At 30.9% G+C, this 27,536-nt stretch overlaps 1 protein-coding gene across 1 annotated transcript; it reads right to left on the reverse strand.

Annotated features, from left to right (window-relative positions):
* Positions 1 to 1,485: 1,485 nt before the first annotated feature.
* On the reverse strand, positions 1,486 to 26,099 carry LOC111637944 (A.superbus venom factor 2-like). The gene is made up of 6 exons (XM_023383551.1): positions 25,975 to 26,099; positions 22,597 to 22,833; positions 22,276 to 22,452; positions 21,463 to 21,585; positions 12,323 to 12,391; positions 1,486 to 1,692 (listed from the first exon to the last, which is right to left on the reverse strand). Exons 1-6 carry the CDS (start codon positions 26,011 to 26,013, stop codon positions 1,486 to 1,488), a joined length of 852 nt encoding a protein of 283 aa, XP_023239319.1. The 5' UTR covers positions 26,014 to 26,099.
* Between the last annotated feature and the right edge of the window lie 1,437 nt (positions 26,100 to 27,536).

Raw genomic sequence — 27,536 nt, forward strand, 5'->3', positions numbered from 1 at the left:
TCACTTTAAAGTGAATCTATTATATCTGGCAATATCAAAAGAATTAATTTGTATAAAAATTTTCTATGCTTGCATAGAAACCCTTCTATTACCCTTAGATATTATAACTTCAGATTTAATGATATAATACATATATACATGGGTAGGCTGAAAAGTAATGCACACATGCTCGAACAAAAACAAATAGCAAGATAGGGCAAAAAGTACATTAAAGTACAATTCTTAAGCTTCAAAATCATATATTTATTTTTCAACATAGTCACCATTAAGGCTAACACATTTCTCCCAATGTGTAACAAGTTTTTTCATTCCATCACTGAAAAATTCTTCTGACTTTTCTCAAATCCAGGACGCGACAGCTGCCTTCACCTCATCATCCGAGGTGTAATGATCACCTCGAGTAGAAAAAAAAAAAAAATTGCAAGGCGCAAAATTGGGGGAATAAGGAGGGTGTGGACGAGCGTTGTCATGTTGCAAGATTATTGGCACCAGGCTGCCTCTAACATGACAAATTCAACGTCGGAGGTGTTTTAGAGTCTGTATGTACTGAGAAGAATTAAACATTGCAACAAGAGGCAATGGTAATTGTCTGTGGCAGTGATCGGATGTCCACTGCATGTTTCATCAACAATTATGACTTTTCCAGGCTCACAACCACAAAATTTTATTATCCATCGATTTACAGTAGACCTATCAACAGCGTTTTCACCATAAACAGCCTTTAAACAACGATGAATCTCACTAGGAGTCACTTTTTCAGCAGTTAAAAATTTGATAACAGCACGCTGTTTAACTCGCATTGACATAGCACTAAAACAAGTCTCCATATTTCCACTTCTCAAAATATACTGAATGAATGCAACAACCTCAAACTGCACATACGCATAGAGGGGGAATGTTACTTCCATATGCCACCTAACACACTTCTGAAAATCATTTCATTTGCGCTCTACAAGCATGTGTGCATTACTTTTCAGCCTACCCTCGTATGTTACCGGCCAAACCCGATTTCAGGCCGAACTAGTTTATCCTATGCATGTCAGGATATACTAGTTTAGCCTAGCACAATCTAGTTTCACCTAAATACTTTAGGCTTAATTAGTTTGTCCTAGGCCAAACTGATTTAGAATTACAGTATTATTTAAATCAGGCCTGGCCAACCCAAATTATGTATTTCAAACTGTATTATCTAACAGTTCCTCCTCAGTGGTAAAAACACAATAATAACGTGAGACTACAGTGTACAGTACAAGAGTACTGAGATATATCAGTACTCTTGTACACTGTAGTGATTCTAAAATAATATTTTTAGAATAACTAAACCATTAAGATTTAAAATAAGACATTTTATTATATAAAAATATAAATCTGCAACTGTAAAGCTATACAACTTCCATAATGAGGAAAAGTAATTTCTTTTAATTAGTACTGTATTCAATTATATTCATTAATCAACTGAATTTTGAATACCAAATGTTTAAAAATTTATATTCTTACTTCAGAAAAACGAGAGCATTGGTTTTCTACTAAAACTCGAAGAGAATCAACTACTAGTTCATTTTCGTGTAAAGAAAATACAACAACTCTCAAAACAGGAGACATATCTGCAGTAACAGGAAATTCCAATTGTCTCTGTAGTAACTGTCCTTTTGGAATTGTACTTATGTGTACAATTTTACCTTGTGCCATTACCTGAAATATAATTTCAGTTGATATAATAAAATTTTAACACATTTTAATTATGTCAGTACAATCATTCAAAATGTTAATCATTAATATTTTTTAAAATTATATTAATTAATTAAAATATAATACTTTACAAGANGTCTGGCATTATGGGTCTTGGAGGTCCTTAGCTGCAGTCACAATCTTTCTCCATCTCGTTTAGTCTATAGACTGCCTCTGCCAATCTTCGATTCCGAGGTCTTGAAGATCTTCTGTAACCCTATCTATCCACCCTTTTCTGGGATGGCCTCTTGGCCTCTTCCCTTTCTCCTCATAGTGAAGCAGTCGTGAAGCTGTTGCTATTATAGAAAGCCTTACGACATGGCCTAGGCCCTATAATCTTCTGGCTTTAATCACCTGTGTAATCATAGGCTTGCTGTAGGTTGTCTTCAGTTCCTGGTTTGTTCTTTTTCTCCATATTGGTTCTCCATTGACGATGATACCATTTTCATCATAGTCTTTCACAGGTCTGAAGATTTTCTTTAGTATTTTGTTTTCAAATCTCTATAGTTGTAGTTCCTCCTGCTTTGTCATTGCCATGTTTCACATCCATACAGAGGTCTATAATCAGTGACTCATATACAGTTAGCTTTGTCCTTTTACTAAGGAGTCTGCTTTTTAGTATGTTTGTGAGTCCAAAGTAGATTTTGTTTCTCTGTAGTAAGCATGTCCCTATCTCCTTCTTGATGTCATTGTTTCTGTTTTTGTCAGTCCCTAAGTACTTAAAGGATTCCGTAGTGCTGAATGTCATATTGTCTACGGTTAGATGTTCTTTGTGGGATTCTCCCTTTTTTGAAATAATCATGTATTTAGTCTTCTCTTCATTGATGATCAAACTCCATTGGCATTCTTTCCTGTCTCCAGATCTGCAGAATCAGATTATGCATTGTCTTGGCAGCTGTTGCTAATTTTGATGTTAATCTTGTCACCTCTCCTTGAGATGCTCCAATTATGACAATGTCATCTGCATATGCTAGTAGTGACAGTTTGTCTCTTGAGTCATTTTCCCTTTTATTGTCTATCTCCTGGGCCATTCTGACAACTTTTTCTAGAGCAATGTTAAAGAGAAGAGGAGACAGGTCATCTCCCTGCTTCAGTCCTGTTTTGCTGTGAAAACTGTCCGACCTTGTGGCCCTGGTTTTTACTGTATACCACACCTCATACATGCAAATTTCCACAATTCTGGAGAGTTTGTCTGGTATCTCAAACTCCTTCATGGCCTTCCACACTGATTGCCTGTGAATGCTGTCATACACCTTTTGAAAAACAATGAACAGGTGTGTGTCGACATTGTATTCCCAGTTCTTCTCAAGAGCCTCTCTTAATGCAAAGATTTGATCGATTGTGGCTCTATTTTTTCGGAAACTAATTTGATATTCACCCACAATTCCCTCCATGTATTATGGAGTCAATCTCCTCATAACTAGAGATGACAGGATCTTGTATGTCACCTGGAGTAGGGAGATCCCCCTATAGTTTTTACACTCCATTTTATTTCCTTTCTTATGGATGGGGATTATGCCTGCTTCCTTCCATTCCATTGGCATTCTTTCCTGTCTCCAGATCTGCAGAATCAGATTATGCATTGTCTTTGCAAGCTGCTGTCCACCATATTTGATGAGCTCAGATTTGACATTGTCAGTCCCTGTAGCTTTGTGATTATGTAGATTTTGTATGATGACCTGAACTTCACTCTGAGTAGGTTCTTTAATTTCTGGTTGAACAGTGTGGTTTTGGGAGGAATGTGGCTAGAGTCGTGGGGTCTGGACAGTTCAGAAGATCCTGGAAATATTCTTTCCATCTTTTGGAAACCTCCTGTTCATTGGCTAACAGCCTCCCACATGCATCCTTAATGATCAGGAGTTTTGGTCAATGTGTGTTGTATAATGTCTTAATGTCTCTGAAGAAATCTCTCACTTCCTGCTTCTTATGATTATTCTCTGCTTCTTCAATCAAATCTGTGAGAAATTTCCTTTTCTGTTGTCTAATAATCTTCTTAGAATGTTTTGATGCCTCACCATATTGGTTTTTGATGTGTAGATCTTTTGGGTTGTCCAGCCAATTCATTCTTGCTTTTGTGTTTTGATTTACCACTTCTTCACATATGCTGTTAAAGCATGGTTTCCTTCGTCTGTATTCTCTAGGTAAGGTTTTTATGGCTATTTCTAAGATGAATGTGTGCATTGCTTTCCAGACTTGGTCCATTTCCATCTCTTTCATCGTATTCAATTCTAGAGCCTTTCCTATTTCTTCCTGGTATTGTCGCCTGGTGTCATTGGCTTTGAGTTTATGTACATCATATGAAAAATGATGGTTTTGCTTGTCCTTTGTCATTACTTGGAGTTTCATTTTCATGCTGGCTCTCAGAAGGAAGTGGTCTGTTCCTGCTTCTGCTCCTCTGAGACTATGTTTTTTATGCTATTACGATGTCTCTGGTTAATGAGTATATGATCTATTTGGTTCCTAGTTTTGCCATTTGGGGATATCCATGTTTGTTTATGAATGTTTTTTCTAGGGAAATTAGTACTATAGATTAGCAGATCTCTAGCATTGGCTAAGTTGATAAGTTGTGCTCCATTATCATTGGTTGTCTAATGCAGGCCCTCCTTTCCTATGGTGGGTTGGAAGCACCATTCTTTGCCTATTTTAGCATTAAGGTCCCCAAGAAGCACCACTATGTCATGCATTGGAACCCCTGCCATTGTGATCTCCAGCTCCTCAAAGAATTTGTCTTTGTTTCCTCTGTCACCGACTTATGTGGGACCATGGGCGTCGACCAATGTGATATGTGATATTGAACCATCAGCCTCTCATTCTGCACTTGGAAATCCTCACAGAAATGCATTCAAATGCCAAGATCGAGTCCCATATATGCTTAGCTACAATGAAACCAGTACCCAGTTCATGTCTAGTATTTCCTTCATATAGGAACATCATGTTCTTCAATATGATTATGTCGTCCCCACTCACTGTGCTTCTTGGATGGCTGTGATATCCATCTTATATCTCTGTAGTTCTCCTATTACCTCCTTAAGTGTTCCTGCTCTATAAAGGCTTCTTACATTCCAGGTTCCTAAGTTCAGTCCATTTTTCCAGTTCCATTGTTGATTCCCTTTAAAAGATGTCTGGTTGTTTTCTTGTGACTGTTTCGTAACCATTCTATTTTTTTTTTATATGGTGGGGTTGTTAGCCCACATATAAACCAACCTGGAAAACCTATATGTTATAATATTTATTGAAATCTCTTTAGATTTATAAAATTTTTTTTGCCAAATCTTACATTTGAATCTTACCAATCTATCTTTAGTACAAATTATTTTATATTAATTGTTCATAGTTAGCCAAAATGAAGCTTAAATAATCCAGCATTTAATGATTTAATTATTATAAAATATTTCATATATAAACAATTATTACACACTAATTTTACAATTATTACACACTAATTCAATTTGGAAGAATTTCCTGAACTCAATATGCAGAATTACACAAACTGTCTTTTTGATTTTAAAATATTTATTAACAACAAAAATACTAGTAATTTCAATGATGTATCATCATCTTCATTCAGGCAAACTGAAGTTCAATTAGAACACAGAATATAAAAAAATTCAATTTGAAAGAAAAACTAAACATCAAACAAGCTTTTAAATAAAGTAGATATTTTAAAAATTTAAAAATAAAACAATCAATTATATGAACAAAAATATAATTACAACGTGAAGAATGTGCTACAGTTGGGTTATTATTTGTTCAGCCCTCACTTCCTTTAAGAGTGAAACACAAAAACCAGGTAGCTCTAGAGTTTGCTGTATTTTTCATTGGACAAAATATAGAGTTTCCCAAATAAACAACACACTGCAGTCCATTTGTTGATGTATTAAAGATATCTTTGACCATAAGGATTCATAGTCGTAATCTTAAACACTTTTAACAATTTCTTTTATGTGAAATGTCATCCTGATGTTCTGCCAGTGTATTGGAAAACACTCTCACAGTAGCCCCTATATATAAAAAGTTGATAATGTTACATTCATCTTTGAAGCAATCTTGTATACACCCAACCAATGTACAAAAAGCTGATCTTTGTCATTACATAAAAGCTTGCATAATGAAGGTAAGGGCATAATAGGCAATATACACCTATGTTTCTTAAAAAGCCTAGCAAGTTGCAATGAAATTCGTTCCAAAAAAGAGAATAAATATCCATGTAAAAACCTTCTTTTTGTCAATCTTAGAAGAAATAAGTAATAAAGCCCTTAAAACTAAGTTAACATGTTTAAACTTGGCCATAGTATAAACTAGTTTCTGAATCACAGAGTAAATGTGTGTAATTTCTCTATCACTAAGCTTTGTGTGGAACAGTATAAAAATGCTTTTTATACCAAAGATGTGATGGCTGCATTGTGTACCCTTTTATCTGAAATGAGGTCATTGGGATAGTTAAGGGGGTAAAAAACCAAAATAAGTCCACTGATATTCCTGTCTAAGAGAAGGACTAAAAGGGAATTACTCTATGTTGAGAACCAACATCAAGTAATTTCCTTTTACACCTTCTACAGTGAAATCTACAGATAAACAGTCAACAAACAGCTGCACAAACTCCAACAACTCATTATGTGAATCATCCCAGGTGATCATCTTGTCATCTACATAGAAGAGATAAAAAAGTGAATGTCATACAGTAAAAGTTTGCAAAAATCTTAAATGCCAACTTGCACATGATCTGTCAGGATGGCAGATAATAGCAAACCCATAAACACACCCTTCTTTTGAAGATAGAAATGATTGTTAAAACACAAATAATTGTTCTGAGTTATTAAATTAAGTATCTAACAAATATGAAATATTTGTTAGGCACTAAACACCTTAAGTGTATTGCAGGACTCTCATCAACAAAGAATGAAAAAATTAAGACAATTTAATTGAAAAAAGTAGGACAATTTTAAGAAAAAAAAATATTTCAGTATCATATTTTCTTTAAAGTATTAAAAGTGCCGCTGAAGTTCAATTCTTATAAATTTTTTCTATTTAATTTCAATTTACTTCTTAATTCATACAGTAATTTTTATTTATTTTTATGGTTTCCAAATGAGAAGCTCAGATGCAAAACATAATATGTCCATTAAGAAAAAACTGGCATATTTCTTAGATTTAGTTAAATCTATGCTCTAGATATGTTACTATTTGCATCGACCATCATAATTTGTAAGCAAACATAAAATCTGTTGTTTTTTAGTAAATTCTAATTTAATGATTTAAATGCCACTTCCTCTTTAATCATAGGTAAGTTCCTTACTTCAATTTTTAAAAAAATTAAAAAATTATTAGGATGCATTTATGCAGATACAAGAAATGCAGGTGGAGGCAGAAAAACAGGAGAAGAGGGAAAATCAAATGAACCAAGATCACATCTACAGAAGTACTTTCCTTGTTTTCTTTCTAGTTATTTTCATGAAAATGCAGGAAGGAAAAGTCCAATAAATTTTACAATAAAATAAAGTTAAAGAAAAATATAACAAAAAATAAGCGAAACTACTCTATCAACGTTTTCTTATTTTTATATATCACATCCTTTTTTTTTTGTAGCTTCTCAGGCCCTTTTCTTCACATTCACCTGATTGCCAGTGTGCTTCATTGTAAACATTCTATTGATGTTGTTGTGAAAAAGTAAGGCTGCTGAACTATTGCAAATGCACTAACTCAGGAGAAGAGAAAAATATGCAGCAATTTGAACTTTCAAGAATGACGGAAACTCATGCATTTTTTGTGTGTAACATGCAAGAACACTGTTTCCCTCTTTTATATAAACAGCATTGTGAGTGCAAATTCTGATTCCAAAAGTTCTCTTTTACCTGTTTTTCCCTCTTCTTGTGTCTGCATAAATGCAGCTAGAACTTTTTAAAATTTTGTTGAAAAGACTTTTATAATCACATATCTAAAGTTTATAGAAATATGTTATAATAAGCATTTATAATAATAATAATTTTACATAGTCTCTTTTCCAATATATAATACATAATTAATATATATCCATTCAATGGTTGTGAATATCAAAATATTAAATTATAAATTAAATTACACGAATTTTACAAACCTTTCACTATTTTCTGAAGTTAAATTTTCTGTTTTAGCATCATTTTCATTTTTGCATTTATTTTTATTGTTTATTTTTTCTGAAGAATGACGTTTTTGTTCTACAGTTGCTTTCATACAGAAATCTTTCATATGTCCACATATCATTTGTAAAAACTTAGTAATATTAATTTCTATAAGAGATTCCTTGCAAATTCCATCAATAACTGCTAATACATCTTGTTTGTCTATGTAGGATCCATGATGAAGAGATCTAAAAATAAAATGTTAATTTTATAAGAGAGAAAACATTATAGCAAATTTCTAAAAATATTACATGAATTCTAAATCAGGCTTTTCATCAAAACATTATAGAAAAATTTCTGACTTTATAAATAAAAATCTTTAAACATTCAAGTTATAGAAAACAAAATTATTTAGTAATCTAAAACATTTTTGTCAAATTAACAGATACAAATAAAAGACTTCTTTCATAAAATACAAGTCCACACCTAGTTACAAAATAATTTTTTAAAATGCAACATTTAAAAAAAAGCATTATTTAGATATCAATTGTTTTTTATTTTAAATTTTAATATTTCAAAAAATCATTTTCTAAATTTTCTAATAAAAAATTTAGTAAACAATACTACTTCCAACACACCGTAACTTCAACAGACTTACTTCTAGAATAACCAAAACGGTGCTAAAATCGCTTTAATTTGTTTCACTAACGTTTTCGAACCTTTTGGTTCTTCTTCAGGTGAAAAATGGGCAAATCCGTTAAGATTCGATTGAAACAATCTTTTTTTAAAAGAATTCCGAACATGGAACTTCTCCGAAACTCGTGCAATCGTCGTCTTCTTTTGCGCATGCGCCGTTATGAGCCTACGTTTCCTCCCGTTATGTGTCATATATCAGGGTTTGCCACGCTACTGATAATGATATTTCATCTTTGCTGTTTATACAATTTTTACCCTGAGTTGCTTTATGTATAAAAATCGCTTCCATCAAGCGCAAATATTGTGTTTGGTGAGTGGTGTAAATTATCTTTGCTTGATCAAATAACGGCTGTATCTCAGGGTCCGTGGCGTACTGTGCTAAGGCGGTTGTCGGCCTCTTGTGGAGGATGTCAGCTTTAGTTTCAATCGAATCTTAACGGATTTGCCCATTTTTCACCTGAAGAAGAACCAAAAGGTTCGAAAACGTTAGTGAAACAAATTAAAGCGATTTTAGCACCGTTTTGGTTATTCTAGAAGTAAGTCTGTTGAAGTTACGGTGTGTTGGAAGTAGTATTGTTTAAATGTTTTTATTAAAAAATTTTAGTTTTGGATCTCTTTTCGAAAAAAGTATCCATCTTTAATTGTTTACACTTTTGTTTTATTTCATTGAGAATTTCAGAATATGGTCGAATATGATGCTTTTTTTTTACATTATCACTTCGCTTCCAATCATTGTCTAACTCACAAAGTTCATCCATCAAACTTTCTTTAGTTGAAAGGATACGTTAACCTGACGTAGAGCTACAGACGAGCGAAGACACAGATTGGTCGACCACTGGTCGGTATAAGGTCAGTTTGAGTGAGAAAATTCAAGGTGGCTAAGGGTGCGACTATGCGGACGCAAATTTAGAGCGAGCGAGAGGTTGCGAGCGATTTAGTTTTCACAAAGGAAAACCATGCACAAGCGAGAAGTGAGAAATCTTGCTGGCGTGAGCGATTTTCTGGTTCTCGCACATATTTGATAGGGTTTGATATTTATCGAATCTCTCCTGTTCTTGCCACATATTCTCGCTCACTCGGAAAATTCGCTCGCATCTGCATAGTTGCAGCCTAAGGAGAGAAAAATATTGTCTGGCCAACGAGAGGTAGATTTGTCTCACTAACAATAGTTTGTGATCGCCGGAAGTGCTATTGCATCGTGAGGTGTTTTCTTGAACGAACTGATACGGGATACATTCATTGGCGCTATGGATTCGGATGCCATTTATTGGACTTTTAAGTTTAATATCTTGACTCGTGGGTACCTAAATGTTTAGTATTTTAATATTAATTTAATGCAAATGTATAATACCCAATAATATTAAACAGAAAAAATAAATATATTCAATAAAAATCTTTGTTTTAACGAATGTACAATNTTAATTTTTGTTTTTCTAATTCAACTGTCATTTAATTATTAATTAAAAATAAATTTATTACAATATTTTTTTTCTTTATTCTTTAATTAAGTTTTAAAATAATTTTAAATAATGTAATTTTAAAAGCTAGGTTTTTTAACTTAAAGTTTTTTTCTTATGAATCTTCCCAACAAAATCATAAAATATTTAGAAAATTCAATATAACATTCATTTTGACAAGTCTCCTAAATGTCACTTTAAAGTGAATCTATTATATCTGGCAATATCAAAAGAATTAATTTGTATAAAAATTTTCTATGCTTGCATAGAAACCCTTCTATTACCCTTAGATATTATAACTTCAGATTTAATGATATAATACATATATACATGGGTAGGCTGAAAAGTAATGCACACATGCTCGAACAAAAACAAATAGCAAGATAGGGCAAAAAGTACATTAAAGTACAATTCTTAAGCTTCAAAATCATATATTTATTTTTCAACATAGTCACCATTAAGGCTAACACATTTCTCCCAATGTGTAACAAGTTTTTTCATTCCATCACTGAAAAATTCTTCTGACTTTTCTCAAATCCAGGACGCGACAGCTGCCTTCACCTCATCATCCGAGGTGTAATGATCACCTCGAGTAGAAAAAAAAAAAAAATTGCAAGGCGCAAAATTGGGGGAATAAGGAGGGTGTGGACGAGCGTTGTCATGTTGCAAGATTATTGGCACCAGGCTGCCTCTAACATGACAAATTCAACGTCGGAGGTGTTTTAGAGTCTGTATGTACTGAGAAGAATTAAACATTGCAACAAGAGGCAATGGTAATTGTCTGTGGCAGTGATCGGATGTCCACTGCATGTTTCATCAACAATTATGACTTTTCCAGGCTCACAACCACAAAATTTTATTATCCATCGATTTACAGTAGACCTATCAACAGCGTTTTCACCATAAACAGCCTTTAAACAACGATGAATCTCACTAGGAGTCACTTTTTCAGCAGTTAAAAATTTGATAACAGCACGCTGTTTAACTCGCATTGACATAGCACTAAAACAAGTCTCCATATTTCCACTTCTCAAAATATACTGAATGAATGCAACAACCTCAAACTGCACATACGCATAGAGGGGGAATGTTACTTCCATATGCCACCTAACACACTTCTGAAAATCATTTCATTTGCGCTCTACAAGCATGTGTGCATTACTTTTCAGCCTACCCTCGTATGTTACCGGCCAAACCCGATTTCAGGCCGAACTAGTTTATCCTATGCATGTCAGGATATACTAGTTTAGCCTAGCACAATCTAGTTTCACCTAAATACTTTAGGCTTAATTAGTTTGTCCTAGGCCAAACTGATTTAGAATTACAGTATTATTTAAATCAGGCCTGGCCAACCCAAATTATGTATTTCAAACTGTATTATCTAACAGTTCCTCCTCAGTGGTAAAAACACAATAATAACGTGAGACTACAGTGTACAGTACAAGAGTACTGAGATATATCAGTACTCTTGTACACTGTAGTGATTCTAAAATAATATTTTTAGAATAACTAAACCATTAAGATTTAAAATAAGACATTTTATTATATAAAAATATAAATCTGCAACTGTAAAGCTATACAACTTCCATAATGAGGAAAAGTAATTTCTTTTAATTAGTACTGTATTCATTATTAATAAATCATGTAATCTGTTACAAAAATATAAATTTATTAAATTTGTCCTGTAATAAATTTTCCATATTTCATATTAATAAACTGGAAGAAAATTAACTATTTTGTTACACAGTCAAAATTATTAAAACAAAAATTGAAAAAATGATTCAACAGTAACATTTTAATTACAATAACTTTAATTTTTTGTACTTTCTTTTATTTCTAGACTAGTTTGTTAACATTGCTCTGAAAATAAGAGTATGAAGAGTAATTTTGAGGGAGTTCAAAAAGAATTAAAATATTTTGAAACAAATTGTATTGATAATAAATTATGAGCAGTTCTCTCAAATTTATAATTTTGCCTAACGTAGCATTTTTAATCACAAAAATGCTTGAAAATTTTAATTGTTTGAATTGAAATTTGTTTAAACTGTTGTTTTTTTTTTAACTTTATGATTGGCATTTAAAATCAGTATCTAATCCATCCCACTACATAAACAGCACCTACAGGTTATCCATGTAAAATTACAGTATGGAAACTTACCAGTATTAATGTTTTGATAAACATTAAAATAAAAAAAAATTATCACTAATGTTTAATTGTGTTAATATTGCTAAGAAAACTGTAAGAGAAAAATCTTTAATTTTGTTTTCCAAATTCAATACTAAATTTAAATTTTCAAAATAATGTTTCAATATATTAAAATATATTATTATAGATTTTCTTACCAAAAAGAATAAGTTTTCAAATTTTTCTGGAGGAACAGTAAATATAGTTGCTGTGAATTTGTCACCAACCTAAAATATTTTAAATAATTATTATAAAATATTTCATATATAAACAATTATTACACACTAATTTTACAATTATTACACACTAATTCAATTTGGAAGAATTTCCTGAACTCAATATGCAGAATTACACAAACTGTCTTTTTGATTTTAAAATATTTATTAACAACAAAAATACTAGTAATTTNATAAAATTGAAATATTTCTGTACTGATACAAAAATTACCTTTTCCTTTGTTAACTTGTCTTTATTTCTCAAGGCATAAACAGCATTGTCTACAGCAAGTATTCCGACTTTAGTGTCAGGTTCTCCTTCTAATATAAACTTTCCATTGTGACCTGGTTCAGTAGTACGAAAATCTGTCTTGATTTCAACCTGAAATAAATTAATAGATAATATATATATACAGTATCTTTTTTTCTTGAATTGTACTATGTAAGTACATTTTTTAATCTGGTAAAATAAGTTTTTGAATATTTTCATTATTTGGGTAATCCTCAACTTACAATAGAGTTCTATTTTGTGATTCCATTTATAAGATGAAACAGTAACTCAAACATTAAAAATAATGGGGTACCATTTCCAATGATGTGCATAAACCTATATCACATACATATGTATATTATAATCAGTTATTGTGTGTGCATATCATAATAAAATACAATTATACTGTTTAGATTAATATATTAGTTCATTACAGTATTTTATTAACAATGATTCACGGAAACAAGAGATAGTCAATCAACTCAAAGAAATCAAAAATTATACAAAGGCGGTATTGCAATCTTCACTTCTGAAATTCTGAATTGTGAAAAATTTTGTTTACATGTCTTGATAACAGATTGTGCAGTTTTGTCATTCAGCTTTGCCATCTCTGGATACTTGAAAAAGTAACCCACAATCAATAAATAGTTATGGACTCCATGAAATTGATTTTCTCCTTTATTAATTTCTATTTATTTAATTTATTATTAAGTCACTTTAACCTTATTATAATTTTGGGATTAGAGTGATAATTAAGGAAGATAGATTTATTTGAACATAAAATAAGATTCAATCAAAGAAACCTCCAAATAAAACCAATGCATTTTAGTATTGATATACAGTGGAGCCTCGCTTAATGAGCATAATTCGTTCCAGAATCATACTTGTAATGTGAAACACTCGTTAAGCGTAACAATTTTTCCCATAGAAATTATCATAAAATATGATAATGCATTCCACGCCAAAAAAATACTAAAATATTTTATGTATAACGTTTATTCAAAGAACATTGTACAGTGTGCATTGTTAAGGAACGTGAATCATCATAATCTTTTCTTCTAGTGTGCAATGAACCAACCTGAAATGAGAATTCAGTTTGCAGAAAACAAAAAAAAAAAAAAAAAAAAAAAAAAAAAACACAGCTAATATGTCTGATAAACATGCCAAACAATATGCCAAATTCTTGGGCTATGTAAAGACTATAATTAAATAATAGAAATTAATTAATTTGACTAGAAGTAGAAAGTTATGCTTCCATTTCGTATTAAATTTAATAATTATAAATAGTTAATTTTTAATTCAGACATTTCTAAAATTTAATTTGGAATTGATCACTAAATTTAATACAAGATGGCAGCATAACTGCCTACCTCTAGTCAAATTAATTAATTTCTAATATTTAATTATAGCCTTTACATAGCCCAAGAATTTGGTATATCATTTGGCATGTTTATTACATAACGGGCTATGGTTGTTGATGTTTAAAAGTAATATGTGTGAACAGAAGTTTGGGAAAATATGTGATCACAAGCTACTCTAAGATGCTAGCGTAACAAGTGCTAAACACATACTGATGGAGCATGCGCACAATTCAGCACTTTCCGTCTCCTCGTCACTCGTTACGCAAAACATCGCTAGTTAAGCGAGGTAATTTTTTACAGTTTGTTTTGCTCGTTATACGAAACACTCATTATGCGAGGAGCTCATTAAACGAGGTTCCACTGTATTATTAAGAAAAGTACATTTTAAAATTACTATTATATGTAACAAGACCTCAATTTACAAGTATTCAGTATGCAAAAATTCATTATAACAAATTTTACTCCTTTTCCCAATTTATGAGAGGAAATATTCAATGATCACTGGCCAATATTTTCAAAAGAAAATATCCTAATCACTAGTGAAGTAAGACTGAAATTCCTGCACACTTCAATAGGATGGTTTGTAGATAACAGTCTCCTTTCTCTTCGTTTCATTCATGCTGTGCATTCATTCAAAGGCTAGTGCCATTCATTCTAATACAGTTGTGAAGTTTAATAAACTTTACTTCTACATTACAATATCATAATCTTTTTTTTCATTTTTACCCATTTTTTCTTCAAGGCATATACTATCATACAAATGTAACCATCAAAATTATATGAAATAAGCTATTATTATTCTATTAAATTGGTGTTTAGTTCTGTTTGGTATATATGCTGATTACCACTACATTATCAGATGTTTTCAAATGTAAATAAAAATACAATTAAANTATTCTAAACATACTAACATATCTGGTCAAATTCTAAGTATGTTAAAATTAAATTATTTAATAGCATTTAATGATGAAAAGGAATACAAAAAGTCTCATGATTACATAATTCAGATGATTATGTGCTTACTTAATGGCAATATATAATGTAAAAAATTAAAATATTTTATTCAAGGTAACTAGTAAATGATGACTTCACATTTATATTAATATACCCAACACCAAACCTTATGCTGAAGATGGGAAGAATATTCCTGAGAACATTTAAAAAATAAAGTTTTTCTGGACTCCTTGAATATGATTCAGTGTTGCGTGTGTTAATATTTTACTACTTTTTTTTTATAAAAGTGTGTAGACATTTTCAAAAAATTAAATTGTATTTTACAAATAAATCATTTAAAATACGTTTTACTTGTTTTACTATGTTATTTTCAAAAAAATCAATTTTTTAAAAATATATCATGATAATTTTAATTCTTACAGAAAAATTCAATAAAAAAATAATCATCAAAGATTTTCAAAACTCTAGATTATGTTTGGACTAATTACGTAATTTAATAAATTAGAAATTTTTAAAATTATAAGTAATGAGTTACCTGATCTTATAGTTTACTCTCATTTATCTAAACTCATTATTGTATAAAATTGTTCAGAATAGTCAAGAAAGTTGGTGTTAACAAATGAACACTTAAGTTTGTAATTTGGGTTTGCCTCTGTTCACAACAGTTGCTTTTTCTTCTTTGTTCTGTAAAAAACCGTTAAGATGGGAATTTTGCTGAGTATCTGTGTATTCCCATTCTAATTTATTCTATCAATAATAAATTCTATACTTTAATTTTGTTGATACTTGCATGCAGTTGTGTTAATTAATCTTAACAGGTTATGGCCTTGGAAGACAAAGTAAGCACAGCCATGAAAGTAACATGAATGTAAATGTATATATATTTTTATTTCTACTTTTCTTTCTTTTGAATACACAACTGGGATAAATCAAAACCAAAAAACTGTTACCAACAAGTCTCTTTTGATTTTTAACCTACAACTAAACTTGCCATGAAGAAGTGTTGTCAGTTACATTATCCAGACCTCCATTCAATCTTCACTTCCAGAATTATTAATTTAGATATAACTATACTGGTTACTCATGGCACTGACTGAGGAAAACTAAATTAAGAATTAAATATTAATTTAATAATAATTATTACATTTATCAAGAGATGCTTGCCTAATGCCTACATCTAGGCCAAATTATTTGGCATTTAATTATTAAATAGTAGCATTATTATAATCTGATGTAATCCAGCAATCATTTGGCATTAAAATTCTCAAAGTGTAACTGCAGTATTGCAGATGCTTTTATGAAACAGATTCACAATAAATGTGCAATCTGGCAAGATAATGACCATCATACCTGATAAGAATTAAATTAAATAGTTTTGTTCCCTTTTATATCCAGAACTTGCCTGTAACATATGTGCTTATACAAAGGAAACTCCTTTTTTGTTGCTTGTAATGCCAAAGGTGCCATAGTAGTAAGTTTTGGTATTAACATTTTTATAAAAATGTCTTTTACATGTCCTGAAATGTTACCATATCAGATTTTAGTGCTTGCACTTCAACTACTAAATATATCTCTACACAGCACTGAATAAGGATACTTTATTTACAATCACCTAAAATATTAATGTTAAAAAGGGAAAGCTTCTCATTGCTTTTTAAGTAATGCTTAATTAATTAATAAATATGAGGATAAATAAAAGAAATTCTGCTCCAATGATAAATTTGCAGTTATTTTTAACTTATTTTACTTGTTAGATTAGTAGTGATTAATAGATATTTAAATTCATATAGAAAGTAATCATAATAAAAGAATCATAAACAGATACTTTTTATAATACTTCATTAAAGTACTTACTCTGCTTTAACAGCAATATCAACAGTTTTGTGCTGAGGTAAAATGACATTTGGTGTTTCAAGTTCCACAGTAAATGTTGGCAAAACTATAAACAAAATTATGGTAATTAAAGAATAGAAATACTAAAATAATTTACTTCATTGAATCACCTACCATATTCTTCAAGTTGAAACGTTATAGAAGTATTTTGCTGGAACTAAAATAAATAGTTTGTTTTTATTAAATTTTATTGAGCTTTAATTATAAATTTTAAAAATGTTACAGTCAAACTCTGTTTACATGTTTCTCAGTTGTTTGTTTTTAATAATTATACATAAAAAATGTTCTCCATTATAAAATACTTCAATTATATATTTTTCATTCATATGATTTCAACTTATATGCAGTGTTGCCAATATAAGTAAGAAAAATTACTGCATCACGTTCAAAGATTACACGAAAACATCCATGTTTAATAAATAAATAAGCAATTACCTATAATCAGCATTAACTCTTTTATATATGAACGTTTTCTTCCATTTTTAACAGTCATCATCAAGTTTCTATGCTTTGGAATGTTTGTAAAAGAATGCATCTTCCAAAAATTCAAAAATGTATGTCTTGAAGATACATGCATGCATATAAATTATAAAGATAAACTTGATGATGATCTATTTTACATCAAAATATGCCCTCCACGTAGCTGCCAGCAAGTCCATTTCTTTAAAATTGATGGCTGTTCCCCTCTTGAACGCTTTAAATATCTCCAGCTGTTTGAGATATTTTAGGCTGGCTTGGTCCTAGCATCATTGTAGTAATCGTGCATTATCAAAGTCCACCCTGACGTCGTTATCAATGGCGTAAGAAGACAATGCTGTAGTGGAAAGACCTTTTTGAATGTAGTATTTATGTTCCTTGATCCTTCTTATAAGACAATGTGCAGCAGCACCAATATATTCACCAGGATGGTTCACTCTATGATTGTAAATAGGAATAGAATATACACCTGGGATATTATTTTGATCCAATTGGTCCTTATCATTTCTTAAACAAGAGAAAACTGTTGGAGATCCTATTACTTGTAAAGCGGGCTATTTGTTTATACTTTCAAGTGAAGCTAGGTATCATGGTTACCCAGCACATCTAATTAATGATCTGGTTGCACGTCAGGAACAACCAGCGGAAACAGCACTTACGGAAGACAAGTCTTTTTTATCTATTACTTACAGCAAGATCCTTACTAACAACAACAACAAATAGCCCACTTTACAAGTAATAGGATCTCCAATGGTTTTCTCTTGTTTAAGAAATGATAAGGACCAATTGGATCGAAATAATATCTCAGGTGTATATTCTATCCCTATTTACGATCATAGAGTGAACCATCCTGGTGAATATATTGGTGCTACTGCACATTGTCTTAAAAGAAGGATCAAGGAACATAAATACTACATTCAAAAAGGTCTTTCCACTACAGCATTGTCTTCTTATGCCAGTGATAACGATGTCAGGGTGCACAATTACTACAACGATGCGAGGACCAGGCCAGCCTAAAATATCTTGAACAGCTGGAAATATTTAAAACGTTCAAGAGGGAAACAGCCATCAATTTTAAAGAAATGGACTTGCTGGTGGCTACGTGGAGGGCATATTTTGATGTAAAATAGATCGTCATCTAGTTTATCTTTATAATTTATATAAACATCGAATTTTTAAAATAGGAAGCCAATTTGAAGATTTATTTTTTTAAAGAGCTACATTGAGCATGCACGTATCTTCAAGGCATGCAATTTTTGAATTTTTGGAAGATGCGTTCTTTTACAACATTCCAAAGCATAGAAACCTGATGACAACCATTACAGATGGAAGAAAACATTCATTTATAAGAGAATTAATGCTGATTATAGGTAATTGCTTATTTATTTATTGAATTTTACCCATGTTTACCCACTTTTTTTTCTTCTGTAGGAAATCATTTACGAATAGTGTATTTTTGTCTAAACAATCATTCATCATACTGGTGTGAGAATTAAGAACCTAACCACAAAATTACCAATATACCAGCAAAATTCAATTTAAAAACATTCGTTTTTAAATTGAATTTTGCTGGTATTATGACGTATAATGGATACGCACCATATATGTCTACACTATTATGACGTATAATGGATGCGCACCATATATGTCTACACTATAATATAAACATCGGATTTTTGAAGCAGGAAACCAATTACACGAATAATTTTATTAAGGCCCTGCATCGGACATGCGCATAATTGCGATGTTCGATTTTTTTGAAATCTTGGAATCGAACCTGAAGATGACCGGTGAAGACGGTAGAAAACGTTCGTTTTTAAATTGAATTTTGCTGGTATATTGGTAATTTTGTGGTTAGGTTCTTAATTATCACACCAGTATGATGAATGATTGTTTAGATATGGCTACGCCGGCCAAATACTATCGAAAAGCTGTTGTGAAGTTATGCAGGACTTCTTCCAAGTTAGCCTTTCTGATTAATTGCCGTTCGTTGGGATTATTTCCTGCTTCAATTTATAGAATATGTTTGCCTCCTGACTGTTCTACGAAACTACCTGTGGTTAGGCGCATCTGTTTAATAAAAGCGATAAGATATGCTAGGAGAAGAAGGTATGCATTAGTGGGCAACGTTATCCGATTGGAAAATTATTTTTATGAGAGGAAAACCGAATACAGGGTTCTCTTGTATGTTGGGATGGCATTCAACCTCCACCCATGCTGGTTAACGTAGTAGGATTGGGCCCTGCGTTTGCTCCTTCCCTTCCGGTGGACTTTACTAAGGTTATACCGGATGTTGAGAGGATGGTGGAAGGTCTTGGCAACACGCATAAAGAATACTTCCGATGGAAGGTTTTCTTCGATTTCTATAACCACAACGCACACGATGAACGATCATATGCGAGTGCCATACATAATTCTAGACGATGGATGAGTCATAATGATGTGGTCGCTGTGAGGGCGGATAAATCCAGGAGCATTGTTCTTATGAAAAGGGATACATATAGAAACGGCTTGCATGAATACATCAGCAACACTGAATGCACTAAGGCCCCCAGCGGATTTTTGGAAAGGACTCAAGCAAGGGTTGCATGTATGACCAACTCACCATTGGCTAGAGTACTAAAGAGAACTAAGGCAACTATTTCGACGCCGATTGCACCACGCTTATTCGCTTTCGCCAAACTCCATAAAGACAGTAAACAACTACATCCGGTCGTCGACAAGTCGAGATCTCCGACTATACTTATAGAACGCATGCTTAACTCCTTTGTAACCAGCACCATCGAGGAATATCCGTGTACTGTGTCCAATCCGGTACAGTTGATTCACAGATTGAATGCACTTGACAGCTTGCGTATATTTCACTGTTTGTGATTTTGAATCCATGTTCCCATCCATCCGCATCGAGCCATGTTTTTGTGAGTTAAGGGATTTTCTCATAAAAAAAAGACTTTACTTGCCTTGAAAAAGTAGGGATACGTTCTGTAATTTTCTAAAATCGCATAAAACCAAAACAACAAGTTAAAATTAACTTAAAACCACATAAAAAAGTTTGCAGAAATTAAAAGAAATAGACTGCTTATTACTGCAACTTGAAATTAGCAAAATTTAAACTCGCTACTTATTATAAAAATGAACAAAACACTGATAAAATAAAATTTAATTTCAAAACAATTACAGTTTATACCTTTCAATGCGAAACTCAGAATGATGTAATAGCGACTTGTCGATGGTAAGTATCATGTACAAGGGGAATCCCCGAATTGCAAAAGCTCACTCTAAAAACAAATCACTGACATCTGGATGTGAAGAGTTAATTTAATCCACTTTAGTTCCTGGCCCGAGATATCTCGGGCAGGTTACATAGCGTTACATAAAACACGGTCCTTAACTTGAAAATTTTTTTGAATTTTTGGAATGTTTTTGGAAAATACACATGCTTCCACAGCTTCCATAGACTGCATGCTACTGCTGTGTTCTTCTACTAGGTTTCAATGAAAGTTACACAAAGTTTGGCAAATTCACCAGCTACAAGAAACCAATCAGAGCTCCCCTCATTTGAATGTATCCTGACAGGTAAAATAAGAATAGACCACAGTGTGTACAACCCTATTCCAGTTGTCTTTCCATATGTTGTGTAAAAACAGTGTGTTCAGAAATAAACTACTTCTACTCACAGTGAGAGGTAAAGACTGTTGTAATATAGTACTGTAAACAGGGTACATTGTGAAATGTCTAGTTGTTTTAATTTTTCATTAATAGGTAAATACAGGTTGTCTATCAGTATATATAAGCAGTATATAAATGGATTTTTGATTTACTTTTCAGAATCCTTTGGAGGCAGTTTATCTGGTAGAAATAAGAACTATTATTCTGCAAATCAACTAAATAATTTTTCAATCTTTTATTAATATTATGGTTTGATAAGCATTTTCATAACAGATGCATATATATTCATGTGCTATATACTATGTCAAAAATAATTACATTTGTTTTATATATCTTCAAATTTCAATTTGTTCCTTAACTTATAGAAATTAGTGATTTATATATAAAGAAAATAAAATGCAGCTTTTAGGATTAATCATAATTAATGTTAATTGCAAAAGTGTTTTAAATTTATTCACCTTTACTTTTCTGGTTCCTTCAGTTCTTGAAATTGCAATATAACCTTTAGAAACAGATTTAAGAAGAACATGTTTTGCTGAAAACTGCTGATCAGGCTTATATCTTGTATCGTTTGTTGTCACCTTAAAAAGTTTATAATACAAATTTTGAAAAATATGTAATATTAGTTAATGATAAATAATTTCCAACAAATTACTTTTACATAAAAACAGCTAAAATCGTTGGCTTTAGTTAAATTTTAATGTAGATATAATTAATAATAAAATGTGCAATGCTAGCCTTATACCATAAATATGATATTAATACTAATTGAAAACTTATTGAACATTTTTTACTGACATTTTCTAATATATGAAATATTGCCAGCCAAATGGCCAAGGCAGTTAAGGCATCAGCCTACCACTCTGGGAATCAGAATCAAATCTGAACAATCAAAAAGCCCAAGCATATTTCAGGAGATGACTTGGATATACCCATCCCTCACCACCTAACTGCATTGTGGGACTAGTTAAACCCACAGTAGCCTGAAAAAAAGCCCTCTTTCTACCCTGTGGACATTAAGAGCAGTTTAAAAAAAATCATAAAAAATGAAAAACCTACTATACTAACTTTTACATTATATTGGTTTTTTTTTAACTTTCAGTTGATAATCAATTGAATTACATTCAAACTGATTATAATCAATTTTTTTAACTTTCAGTTGATAATCAATTGAATTACATTCAAACTGATTATAATCAATTTGAACATAAAAAATTCAATTCATTTAAAAAACCAAAGCTGCCATAAAAAATATATAAATTAAATCTTACCGTAACAGTAAAAAAGTCAGGTCCAATTGGAGTGTTAATATGGAATAAGGTATGTCCATTTTCATCACTTATGTACTTTGGTTTAGCAACTTCTATCAGATTATTATTAGAATCTATAACACTGATGTAAGTTGGAACATTTGCTGCTGGTCTCCCATTCACATAAGTAATATCAGCCTATAATATTTTTTATAATTTTAAAAATTATTCATTATCTTACAAATAATTTCCAAATAAACATTTTTTAAATTATAAACATTAAATATATTATTTAATTTTATAATATTTTAACTATTGCTTAAAATCAAAATATGTACTTGCCGTAATAGCTGATATCAATCCTGGTTTGAAATCCTTCAGAGAATTCTTAAATGAAATAAGATAAGGTGATTTTGCAAATTCACAATAATCGTCACGAGCAATTTCTTTATTTCCTGTGGCCATATCAACAACAGAAACTTCTACAACCAGTTTACTCCCCTGTGGAAATTTATTAATCTGTGGATGCTTTATAATTTCATCAAGATTAAATGAAAGTTTTGATTCGCCTTGATCAACCTATTAAAAAATGTATTACAAAAATTTTTTAGTTATATAGTTTTCTATTTAAGAGAAAATAGATTAAGAAGGTACTTTTGATATAAACATGCATAAATTCTGTGTACACAACACAAATTTTTATGTATTTGAAATAAAACACATATTTTCTATCTTAAGCATTTAATAAGAAATGAGTTCTTAAATTTATTAAAAACCTTTCATTAAAATTTCCATAAACCATTTTCCATTTCTAATGTTATAATGTATATATGTTATATGTATTTGTGATGTTACATATACCATTTGTGTTCTGGGGAATTATATTGATTTTTTCCACTTACGAATTACTGTTCTGAAACAAATAACTGTGAAAATAAAAATATTTAAAATAAGTTTTTTAATAATTTTATTGCTAAGGATCTTCTTTACAAATTTTAATCATATAAAAACTTACATGGGAATACAATTATAGAAAAGTCAACATATTTTCAGAATTTAAATTTAATGCTTTAAAATCAAGACAATTTTTCTAATATATGTTCTGTTCTTGGTATATATTGTGATTATAACTGACTATATTTACAACTTTGCTTGTTAGTGGTCATCAAAATTAAATGCATTAATTCTTATTTGATCATTTAAGATAAAAATTCTTAAAATAAATTTTAAAAATTTAAAACAAAGATCAATGTAAAGGTGTTTATTAGAAGACAAAAAATTTCTTAGTAATCAATCCAAAAGTGAAAGGAATGGATTACTTGGCATCAGGGCTGTCAGATTTTAAAATTTATAAGACTAAAGCAAAAAAATATTGAGCGTTACATACAGAACTTAGATACTTTTTGTACTTAATCAATAAAACATTAAACCACAAAATATTCAACAAATTTAAAGTTATGATGTCACCACTCAGCTGAGTTACATTGGCTTAACCCACTGCAGAAAGACTTTACAATCGTACTGTATAATTCAAAATTTATTGAGATGGAAAAATTGCAATTTTTTGCAATTGTTTTTTATTTATTATTATTTTATTATAGTGCCTGGCTTCTGAAACCAGTTTTTTATATTTTAAATACTCAAGAAAATATGAAGATAAATTTAATTATTTAAAACTTTTTACTAATTTGCTTTATTAAAATGAATTACACTTCACGCCTACATTTAACCATGTAAAATAAATACACTTAAGTGTTATGATGTTACTGTTTTCAACTATTTAGAGCATAAAAGGTGCTTGCTAGTACTTTCAGTAGCATAAAGCTACCATCTTCAGGCAAATATCAAATACAAATATTTTTCAAACAATTAGCTTTTGAACAAACTTATGAAAATAAGTGGTGCGCATAGATGGAATATGGAAATTGAATTTAAAATAAAAGATGTTCTAAAGTGTGAAAAAAACATTATAAATGTTAATATATCCCCAAATATATTAAAAAAAAACAATTGAGTGAACGGCATGAATATGCAATAAAAGAAAAATTTGAATTATAAATTAAATTGCTTGAATAAAGTTATCCACAATTGTGAAATTTCAAAGCTTTGCTTTATTAGTTAAACCTTACAATGACAGTTCAGTTAAAACTGTTGTAATAGAAGGCATCCATACTTCAATATAAGGCAATATTTTGTTTAAAATAAAACAGAAACTCAATTATCCAAAATGGTTTTCAAAAAACAAAAACAACAATAAAAAAGTAGAATGTATATATACACAATACACAGAGACTAGAATTTTCATGTAACTAGAAATTACTATGTTATCTGTCAAATGTAGCATCATGAAACTAGGTCATATACATAACATTATGTTAGATTTTAAGTAAATTAATTTACTTTCAAATACAATAATTGCAGTACAGTATATTCATCAACCTTTGCATAGTTTATGAAATTTCAAATATACAATGCTTGAAGCATACAAAACACAAGTTTCTGAATTATCTAAAATTTCATTTATCCAACAAACCCCTGGTCCTATCAAGTCTGGATAATCAAGTTTCCATTGTATGTTTAAATAAAAAACTGCTTCATCATGGATTAAGATGATTATCTAGAAATCTCTTTAAAAATATATTAAGAGAATTTGTTATGAATTAACTGAAAATGAACAGCCCAAAATTTTTAAATACTTTTAGTTAAGATTGTAAAAACATAATAGGGACAGAAATATTTCAGAAAATGAGTTTATGAAATAACTTAAATTTTTTGTTTTAAGTAATTAAATCTCATTATATTGTGGCTGAACGCCATATTTTAAACTATATATATATTTTAAACCGTATTTGTATATATATATATATATATCTATATATCTTCACTTCACCTTCATCTGTCCTATTTGTTTACTCTTCTATCAAGTTACTGTCTTCCCATTGACTTTAGTGTGTGGGTGGACTGAGAGGAAAGGAATGAATGGAAAGCTTTTGAGAGGGGATATGAGTGGACTAAGGTGAGAGGAGGAACAAGGGGAAGTTAAGAAGGGGGAGAACGAAGTGAGTTAGGGGAGAGGAGAAGCGAGGGAGATGGGAAGTGAGGGGAGAAGGGAAAGGACGGGAGACTGAGAGGAAGGAAGTGGATAGGGGAGATCGAAAGGAAAGCCTCCCCTGTAAGTTGGACATTGTATGGTGAGATGAGAAATAGAGAACTTTAGAACAAGAGGAAGAAAAAGGAACTTAAATGAGAGGAACCAGACAGATTGCCCCTTTTGGATTAATATCTCAGTGTGAAACAAGAATTGAGTGCCTCATCCATGAGCCCACACACTTCAAAATGCATCATCAAGTTTTGGGTACCCTCTTTCCTTATTCTTTTCTTTCACCTTCAAAATCTTCGAATAAGCCGGCTATATTCAATTAGTTTAGTAATAATAGGAACCTAGTATTAAGTAAGATAATTTTAGTTAATCGGATGTTCGGTTCGGGAAAAGGGGACAACTAGAATTGTTGGTATCCTATGAAATCCTGTATTTGGACTAGCGAGTTAATAAATAATTGTATTTTATGTTACCTAATCTGGATTGTGTGTCTATATATATACTTGCAGATTTTACAATATTAAACAAAACAAATCAATTTTTTAAAAATATTTTTAAATTTTTGATTAAAATGAATAATTTAAAAGTTAGTTTCATAATATTTCACAATTTCTACTTACTTGTTTTGTTTTAGTAAGCCCAATTTCAATAATTCCCATCTCATTCTTAATGCTAATTTTGAAAATTGCACTTCCATCAACCTTTTTTCCATAAACATATCTGAAATATAATCAAGAAATTTACTGATCTGTTTTGGATCTAAAAGATCTCATTGTCGTTAAAAGTTTTTTAAATAGTGGTATTTAACTTATTATTCAACTTATTCATTTATAAGTGACAGTAATAATCTATAACATACTTCTTCATTGCATATTTATTATCCAATTATCATATCATATAGCATATGTCAACATATCTTACATAAATGAATTTTTAAATCTAAGAGGAAATTTATTTTAATCAATGGAATTATTTTAATTATTGCTAGTAAATAAACAGAATAATGAATAATTATGAAGACAATAAGATAATTTGTTGGTGTTAAATTTTAGAAAAACCACACTTAATAAAATATTTCAAAAATTTTCGACATTTTCAAGAGTTATCATCAAGAATTGAATCTTGTTAGGAGTAGTAAAAACGTAGAGGTTGGATGTCACGCCAACTTTTATTTTAATTAAAGCTTCTTCAAAAACTTCAGACACTAAGGCGTTAAACACAATTAATATATTTTATTCTTGCGAGCGCTTTCGACGTAAATATGCACGTCGTCCTCAGGCAAATCAAACGAATAGAGAATTCGAATCATACATTTGAATTTGAACATTAACGATATTAGCCGTTTTTTAATTATAAATAAGAATTAAATTTTAGAATTAAAACATTTAAAAATATTTAAAATTGGCACGCATGCGTTTTAAATTTCGATAAGAATGGCTATTAATTATTTTATAAACGCGCAAAACACTGGCGCGCATGCACCTTAACATGCATTACATAATATCCAATTAGGATGGCGATTAAGAATAAATAAATTTTACATTTTAAATTAAAACTAAAAGTTAAAGACAAAACCTTTGTAAATACGTATAAAATTAAAAGTTAAAAACAAATACTTTTGTAAATACGTATAAAATTTTTTGGCACGCATGCGCCTTAACATAGACTGAGAAATTGAGCAGAATAGATCCGTAAGTGCTAGTTTGCATTAATATTTAAATGTTAAAGACTAAAACATGGGACATAACGAGGCCGACACGTATGCGCTTTGAGTCATGTAGAAGATGGGGGAAAGGAATGCAAAATTATTATTGATTTTTTAACTGCCTGTATATATTAATCCAGATATCCGGCAATTCAAGGGTGGGGGAGTTGCACGGGGAGAGCAGTTTTGTGAGGATGGCCTCCCAAATATATATTAAGCTCCCTTCATCACAGCGTTTGAGTATTTCCACCCGATTCCAAAGCGCTATGTGATGTTGTTGTATCACCAATTTGGAAAGTTCCGTGTCGCAATTGCCAAGTGCCACCGAACGTTGGTGTTCAGATATACGGGTAGCAAGCATTCTGGTGGTCGCTCCTATATAATTGGTGCATATTCCTGATATTGGATTCTGCAAGGGAACGGAGTATACACCAGATTTTTCCAGGGTGGAAATAGTATCCCTATCATTACATAAGA

This window comes from Centruroides sculpturatus, unplaced genomic scaffold (genome assembly GCF_000671375.1).
Source record: "Centruroides sculpturatus isolate CEXI.00-Female unplaced genomic scaffold, Cexi_2.0 scaffold716, whole genome shotgun sequence".
In the NCBI taxonomy this organism is placed as follows: domain Eukaryota; kingdom Metazoa; phylum Arthropoda; class Arachnida; order Scorpiones; family Buthidae; genus Centruroides; species Centruroides sculpturatus.